At 47.6% G+C, this 8,715-nt stretch overlaps 1 protein-coding gene across 1 annotated transcript in view; it reads left to right on the top strand.

The window, feature by feature from the left end:
* The window catches only part of CDHR2 (cadherin related family member 2), a 38,779-nt gene extending 35,924 nt beyond the window's left edge, over positions 1 to 2,855 (top strand). The window contains exons 29-31 of the mRNA XM_044450949.1: positions 600 to 680; positions 979 to 1,045; positions 2,700 to 2,855. Of these exons, the coding sequence (XP_044306884.1) occupies positions 600 to 680; positions 979 to 1,045; positions 2,700 to 2,855 (304 nt within the window). The remainder of the gene's footprint in view (positions 1 to 599; positions 681 to 978; positions 1,046 to 2,699) is intronic.
* Positions 2,856 to 8,715: the final 5,860 nt, after the last annotated feature.

The raw sequence follows: 8,715 nt of genomic DNA on the forward strand, positions 1-8,715 counted from the left end.
GATCATGGTAAAAAAACTATGTACCATGGTAACCATGCAGGTTTGTTTGTTGTATTGCGTGAATGCAGCCAGATGATTCTGTAAAGGGGTTGAAATGACTGGAATCCCTGGAGACAACAGCAGGGCTCTGTAGATTAAAGGACATGGCCTCAGGTCCAAGGAGTTTCCAGTCTTTAAAGCAACTTCTGGGTGAATCTCTGGGTGAAGCTTCAAGAGAATAGCATTATCAAGGGGGATACATCTGGTTGCCATCTTGATTGAAGGCAACACTGTGGTGTTGCTGTACTTGGCACACTAGTTTGGCTGTTACAGTTGATAATGGACTGGACATGGTTCTGTTGCTCTTGTCATCAGCTTGTGGTGTCTGAGTTGACAGAAGTATATTGTGGAATTCTGCCTGGAGCTATATGGTCGTATGGTATGCAACCTTAACCTGGTGCTTTCTAGAAAAGTTGGGTTGTGAGTCCCATGCTGGCTGGAGATGATGTGAATTGTAGTGCAACACAGTTGGAAAGCACCTGTTTGAGGAAGTTTGATTTGGTTTAATGGATCGAATTTGTAGCAACTAAGAGACTCACCAGCGGACTTTTCTTCTTTAGGGCGAACCCTGTGCTTGGTCACTCCTTGGACCCCGCAATTACCATGGACTTTGAGGAAAGCCCTAACTATGAAGTGGCCAGGTACTGCCATGAATCCCGTCTTTTATCTCCCCCACACTGTGTGGAAGCAGGTTAGGGTTAGGGGATAGATTTGCCCACATGACTGATTTACTTCCCAAAGGCCATTTTTTCATACACAGAGGGGGGCAAGTTCACTTGCTTATTTAGAATCGTGGACTGTGCTGAGCAGTGCCATCAGGTTGCAAGTCTCTAGTCAGAACTGCTCCACATTCCTGGCACCTCCTCAGAGAGGCCTGGAGACTTGCACCCCAGATGACAAGCAGCTCCAAGACCAGCCGTGCTACTTGCTCTGTTACAGCCTGAACTCTCTGGATGAGAACATGGTCGATGCCGTAGAAATTGGTCCAGCTGCTGCTTCACGAAAGGTGAGGATTCCAAAGCCTGTCACTTCCTTGCACTTTGTATGTATTTATTTATTTATGCCAAAGCCTGTCACTTCCTTGCACTTTGTATTTATTTGTTTGTTTGAACATTTCTATGCCTTGGATGATGCACATTCCAGCCGCCTCCTTTGGAGAAGGGAACCTGTGTGCAGCTCTGTCCTCGCTCCAGGCCTGAAGCTTGAGAGATGAGGGCGATGCTGGTCCTGGTGGGGGATTTGGGTACCACTGGAAAGCCACAAGATCCATGCTGTGCTGTGGCATAGGAGAAATCAGGAAAGGGATGGAATGTGATGAAAGAGAATAATTAAGTTTTATCTTTCCCTCCCTCCTTCCATGTGTGTGTGTGTGTGTCTCTCTGTCTCTGTCTCTGTCTCTGTCTCTGTCTCTGTCTCTGTCTCTGTCTCTCTCTCTGTCTCTCTCTCTCTCTGTGTGTGTGTGTGTGTGTGTGTGTGTGTGTGAGAGAGAGAGAGAGAGAGAGAGAGAGAGAGAGAGAGAGAGAGAGAGAGAGAGAGAGAGAGATAATTGCATAGATATATTTTGGTATGGCAAACTTTTATTTGTTTAACACTATTTTTGACTCCCTTGTATTAAGGAAATTTCTAGGCAATGTACAAAAACACGCATCTCCACAAAGGTTAAGGCAGCATTCCGGGTAATGCTTTTGTGTCTTTGTGAGTGACCCTTTGGTGCCCTTCTGTGAGTTATGACAGTAAGAGCACAGGCTTTTCTCTTGACTGAGGAGGAGCACAATTGCCAGTGGCCCCGGGCAGCACTCCTATGTAGAAGATGAGGTGGAGGCTCCCTGGAAGGGAGCCTGTGATCTTAATTCGTACCACTTCATGAGTGAAATCCTGGAAGGCTGACCCCAAAGTTGCAACTGGCTGGAAGTCTATTGTGTGTCTCCAAATGTCCCCGGGCTGGTCTGCAGCTGGAGTGGAAAGAAAGGCAACATTAGGCGACAGTCTGAAGGTGGTCGAAGGGGCCGTGTAGAATGTGCCTTTCAGCAAGTCGAAGCTCGCCCAGCAAGGAAGAGGCTGAGCCAGAACCTTTCCCAGCTCTTTAAAGGAGGGGGTTGGCAGGGGAGGGATGCTGTTGCACATGGAGCAACAGGTCCCCTTTATCACCGGTGGTCTCCCTTTTTCTCTTGGGGGGGTCCTCTGGCCTGCCACTGCCCTGCTTCTGCCAGGCTGCACAGCCTTACAAGCACCCCGTGGCTGCACCCTGTGCAGGCTGCCCAGGTGGCCCAGGGCCTCCGGGCGTGAAGCACACTCACGTCCGGCAGCCAGTGGCAAACCAGCTGCAGTGGGGCAGCACAGTCATGCAGAGCCTTCCTCTCATGAGGCGCCCATCCATCAGCACCTGTGCACCAGGCCGCCGGGGCCCTTCCAGTCCGCTACAGGGATCAGCAAGAGTGGATCGTCTTGTGCATGCCATCAGGTGTGCCGAAGGGGTTGAGTGGGGCCTGCCTGTGTGTGTTTTTTTTTTTAGACTACAACTCCCAGAATCCCTTACAACTGACAGTGCAGGCTGGGCCTTATGGGAGCTGCAATCCAAAACATCTGCAGAGAACCAGGTTGCCAACTCATTCTGTTCTCTCTCTCTCTCCCCCCCTCCCTCCCACCTCCCCGCCTGGCAGGGCAACACAAATGCTCACAACAAGGACAATGACAGGGAGGAACTCTTGAAAGCTGCCTTGGAAAACTACAAGAAAGGCAAGCTGCAGCAGCAGGAACATCCCAAGACTACGACTTCCTGCCTCAAGAACACCTCCCTGAACACTACAGAAGTGTGACGCATCCCCTTTCTCCTGCCAGAGGAAACTGTGTACAAGCAGGACTTGTATAGCAACTTTGGCCTAGAGACATTGCTTCAACAAGAGCAATACTTAATAAAATCACTGGCAATCCTTTTTCAATCGGAGGCTTGTGGTTGTCTAAATTAACTCCAGCCTGCATCCTAAAGAGGAGCAAACCTGGCCTAAACTTGGCATTCACACTGAACATCCTATCCCATTCCATCCCATCCCATCCCATGCCACCACAAAGTAGGGATGGGAAAGAAATGTGTTCAGTTTGTGTTTCACTGAGAAGTTATCTAATTATGCGCATTCATACCACTCTGCAAGTTGAAGCTCAGCTATTCTTCCAAATTTGCACTTTTCCAATTTTTTAAATAAAGTCCCCCTATCAAACATTGTTAAAATGCATATATCAGAGTAAACTGTGTTAAAATGCATTATATTAGGAAAAATCCGTCTCAGAAATGTGTACTTTCATCAAAAATGCACCCAAAATGTATGTGTTAGGAGAAATGTGCACAAACTCTATAAATTGTTGTGCAAGGTTTAAAAATATGAGCTTGAGGCAAGCAGAACTTAGGACTGAAGAAATCCTCAAAGTTTAAAATGAACTAAATTTAAGGTTGGAAAAAAATGAGAGAAACTGAAATGAACAGGTTTGTTCATCCCTCCCACCAAGATACCACAAAAAGGCAGGAGCCGTGTCCTACCTCTTTATGTCCAACATCATGCAACACCGATGGACAGGGAGCACGTGCCTTGTACTCACAGCATGAGGTTCCTAACTTGGTGGCATCTGTTATTGTTTGTTTGATGGGCATTGGCTTTGATGCATTCAGCCTCATTAAGCCTTTGATGCATACCGGATATGAATCAGCATGCCATTTTGCATGGTAGTGTAATAAAGTGTATCTTCACAGTAAATATCTGGTAAATAAGAAATATTGTTTTCCCCACTGCCTGGGGTTTGAAGCAGCTGATTCCAAGAAGCACCTAGGCGTACAGAGATTCCTGGGTCTTTATGCTTCTCTATTAACCTCCTCCAACCTCTTGCCCCCCCCCCCACCACCCCTCCAATGTGTTGGGCAACTCCAGTCATTCTCAGCCAGCATCAGATTGGGGAAGACTGACCTAAACTGCCTGGAAGTGAGCTGATAGTTCAGCTGAGCCAACAGACTTGCACACCTTCTTCATGGCACAGCAGTTTTGGCCAGATTAAGCTGACTGCTGCATTGCGTCTTGCTGCTGCAGTATTTCTGGGATCCACACAGCAGCCCATGTGGGGCAACATGAGAACATGGCATGTTAATATGGTGTTATATTTTTACTGCAGGGGGGAGGGACTTGTGGCAATTTCAGCCCCATGTGCCCAATAACTGGACAGGCCTCAGGTACTGTGCATCTTGAGTTGTGCTGAGTGTGTACATGCATTCATGTCCACATCGGCACCAGTTTGTACTCTTCCTTAGGCAGCAAAATATCTCGGTTCAGCCCCAGAAACTGGGCGACCTTTTACAATCCCAAGGTGCACTAATAGCTCCAGCACTGAGTCGGAATAATTCCCACCATATTCCACAAAGGATTTTGACTCGAGTTACTTACCACAAGAAAGACTTGTTTGCCTTTCTCAGATTGTTTTGCCTGTTAGCATGGCTTAGAACACTCCCAGTAACTATCAATTCCATGACAGCCTCGAAACACTTTGCAGTATCTTGTTCCCTTCCAGGCACCTCCGTGCGCATATGTGTGGGTGGGTTAACAATTTAATTTCACATGGCTGATGCATCCTCAGCCTCTGCCTAAGATGAATAAAGTTGTAACATGGCAGCACTTCAAGTAGCTTGAAAGCCCAATCCTTATAATGTGTACTCAGAAGTCCCACTGATTTTAGTGGAACTTACCCATGAGTAAGTGGGCAGATCTTGATGGGTGTATTATATACTGTCTTCAACCTTTTGCCCTCCAGGTGTTTTGGACTACTGCTCCCAGCGTTCCTGACCTTTTGGCCATGCTGGGTGAGGCATGTCTGAAAACATGGGAGTCAACGTCCCAAAACATGTGCAGGGCATCAGATTTGGGAAGACTGCTATATGTGTACAATAGGATAGCAACTAGAAAGGGAGACATCAGTTAATGTCCTTGCAGCCACTTGAAATTCCTAAGCATGCACCTAAAGTATCAGAAAGTCTCCTTGCCATCCATGAAAATACCAAAGAGAGGATGGCAGGGTGCAGCTGGATCAGCTTTTCAGCATCTAAGAGGCTGCCATTAAAAAGAGGAACTACAGATTTTGTATGTTAGCCGTTGAAGTAAGGCCAAGGAACAATGTTCTAGCAGTCCTTGCCAACCTGGTGCCACCCAGCAGACAGAATAAAACTCCCATGAGCGTCAGTCAGAGTGGTCAGTTGTTGGGAGATGATGGGAGTTGTAGCCCAAATTATCTCACAGCTCTGATTTAGCTTTGGCATTATCCAGAAAGGAGTAAAGGATGCTCTGAGAGAATAGCTGATCAAAGCTGCATAGTTGCAGGTTCAAGAGAGTTGTGAGTCTAGGGAAGTTCTGGCATCTCCATTTTCAGAGTACAGCAGAAGCTTGTGATACAATGACTAGAAATGTTGGAGTGACCTGGAACGTCTGAGAAGACCAGAGCTTTCATCCTGGTGAACTTTGATTCTGTCCAGTTTCCATGGCACTGAACTGGCATGCAAGGCACCCTCTCTCATGCAAAAGCAAGCAATCCTGGGCACAGACAGAGCCATTGCGCAGTCCCTTCTGGAACCCACAGGGGCTCCATCCACCCATCCACATTGCCTTGCAGTATGAGTGTCACAGCAGCTCTGACATCCTGAGCCGAGGGTGAGGTGCCTCCAGCCCAAGTCAGGGAAATCTGCTCCCCTCTCTTCCCAACAGACACAAAGAAAGCTCCTCCTAGGCAGGTTAAGTTTTTTGGAGAACATTTTATTATCCAACAGCCAGGTTTACAAGTTTGTACCCCAAAGATATAAAGAAGGGGAGAAAGAGAGCGAGAGGGGGGGGGGGGGAAGGGAAAAAGAACCCAAAGGCAAACTTACTGTTAACAACTCATCATTGCTTGGCACTAGAGATCCATATGGCACATGAACACCATACTGAGAACAGCACACGAGGCAGGGCATAGGAGCAGGAAGGGTTCTCAGCAGTTCTGTGGGTTTCCCTGCTAACTGGAAGCTGTGAGAGGTGCAGCACGGGTCATAATCGCAGCATCCTGCTGGAGATTTGGTGCAGGTGCTTCTGACCTGTTTCAAGTGAGATGCCTCCATGGCCACAGCTTCTCCCCTCAACGCTTATGGGCATGCTTCTTGCAGCATAACTAAGTCTACAATGTCTCCTATGGAGGAGAGAACTGGTGCCAAAAACCTCAGGTTTGGGGTGCAGACTGGTTAGCATGCTGCCACATTCACAAAGCCCCTGAAAATGTGAGGGCAGAGCTCCGCCTCATGAGCACTGGGCCAGATAAGGACTGACCGTAGAATAGTAAGGTCCAAAGGGGCCAAGAAGGCCATCGAGTCCAACCCCCTGCTGGTGCAGGATGCCAGTGAGACCATCCCACTCAGATAACTCTTTTTTTCTTGAATGCCTCTAGTGTGGAAGAGCACACAACCTCTCTGGGCAACTGGTTCCACTATCATATTGCTCTTTCAGCTAGGAAATTCTTCCTGCACCTGGTCTGCTGTAGCTTAAGCTCACTGTTCCATGTCCTACAATCTGTGTTACCATTCCCCTGACACCTACCTTCCCCAATGAGATTTTCTCCAGATGCTCTGGACAACAATTCCTACCAGCCCCAGTGACCATTGCTCCTGGTCAGGGATTCTGGGATTTGTAGTCCAAAATATGCATATACACTTTTCTCCACTAATTCCCAAAGGAGTTCTGCACTGATCAACTTCTGGCTACCAGAGTCAGACACATTAACAGGGAGGCGTTGCATAAGAGCGAGCTCTGGCTAATTCAGTGACAGTATTTGGCCAGTCCTTCCACCTTTCCAGGCTGTGGGAGTGCTTTCCAGTAGCTCTTGGTGCCAGTCAAATGTGTCCATTCATGTTGCAAAGAGCACAGATCCTGCCCACTGTAAACTAATGGCAATGGAGGTTAGGGAGGATATACCTTGTCCTTGGGGAGAATATTCCGCGCCCCACCTCTTCAGCCAGGTAGCAGGGGCTGGCATGCTCATTCTCTGCTGTCTGTAAAGAGCTAAACAGGTGGTCCCTGATTGTGCAGGAAAATTCCTTCTCCCAGGCTCTGCACGTTACTGCCAGCCACTGACGTCGATGGGACCGCCCCGCTTTAAGGCGAGTCCTTCCCAGTCAAATGGGATGGTGTCAGAAAGAAATCCTCCGCTGCCACCAATTCATCAGAACTGTCTAGCAAGTTAGCTAGCCAAATTGCTTTGCAAGAGCGGCATGCTTCAAGCCACACACACATCTCTGCGCCCCAAAAGAACTCTGCATCTCTCAAAGGGCCACTTCGCTGCAGATTGATGGCATTACTTCTACTCACTGCCACTGGCAATGAACCACAACAGCCCGAACCACTGCCACCCTGCCTGTCTCTCTCAGGACTACTTGCAGTCCCCTGCCAACGTAGCACCCTGCAGGTATTTTGGACTACAAACGCCTCCAGGGAGTTTTGACCAATGCCCAGGGTTGATGGGGCCTGCTGCCCAGAGCAGCTGGCTGGACACCATGTAGGGAAGTTACCATATTATAAAAGAGTCAGCGTTCTTTCCCAGCTAAGAGAGGAAGAGGGAAATTTGTCAGGTTTGGTGGCTCCCATCCCACTCCTGCAGTGACAGCTGGAGAGACCCCTGCTTCATCTTGTTGGTCTTTAGGGTTCTTGAAGGGACAGAAACTCTGCTTGCTTTTAACGTTCACATTTCATACAGAAAGGGGTTTACTCTAAGTGTACAGTAGGGCTGCCAACTTTTTTTCCTGGCCAGCTTCCATGGAAGAAGGAAATTCAGGTGGCAGGCCTGTTCCACCTCACCTCACTTCGTGTACATGCTGGGAAAAGGCAAACATGCTGAATTTGCCCCTTTTGTGCAGCCTAGCTAGAAAAAAATGTTGTTGACTAGAATTTCTAGAGAGATGGGGAGAATTGTAAACACAAGATAACATTAAATCTTCTAGCAAAAATTAGGACGGTACTATGGTACTACGGACAACAGAGGTGTCCTCCAACTCTATCAGTGTCCGTTTCTGCCACTATATTTCTCAGCCGGAAGCGCCTCGGAGGCAGGAATAGGAAAAGTAGCTACTCTGAAGAACACATCTAAAAAATAGAAGAACCCTTTGGTTTCACCATGTAACAATTCCTTCCTCTCCTTAATTCACAGTAGTAATTATTCTGTCACAACCAATTCTTACCAGATTCAATTGTTTAGGGAGAAAGGTACAAAATCCAAAATTCCAATACATAAAATACTGTGCGTGGGGGACAGGGACGGAGGAAAAAGAGGGAACAACATTTTCAAAACACCTTTCAAAAAACAAAACAGAACCTGATTCAGAATAAATGCAACAGAGTAAAGACAGAAGTAGTTTTTAAAAAAGCCCCCATATTCCAACACATATGAATAAAATACCCCAGCCCTCCCAGCCCCTTGAAAAAACCAGGAAGATAAAAACTAGCCATGTTTCTGATGCCAACAGGCCTCTTTGCTCTCTGGAAAAAGAAAGCATGGGCTGCAACAAGGCAAAGACACACATTCTGACACGCACACCGGCCAGGGCACACATCAAGTTGCACGCTCTCATACGAGACACGGATTCTTTCGAATGATTAGTTTCTCAGGCAAGTTGCATGTTCAGTGGCA

The sequence above is a fragment of the Varanus komodoensis genome, unplaced genomic scaffold (genome assembly GCF_004798865.1).
Source record: "Varanus komodoensis strain SLA01 unplaced genomic scaffold, ASM479886v1 scaffold6_1, whole genome shotgun sequence".
Lineage (NCBI taxonomy): Eukaryota > Metazoa > Chordata > Lepidosauria > Squamata > Varanidae > Varanus > Varanus komodoensis.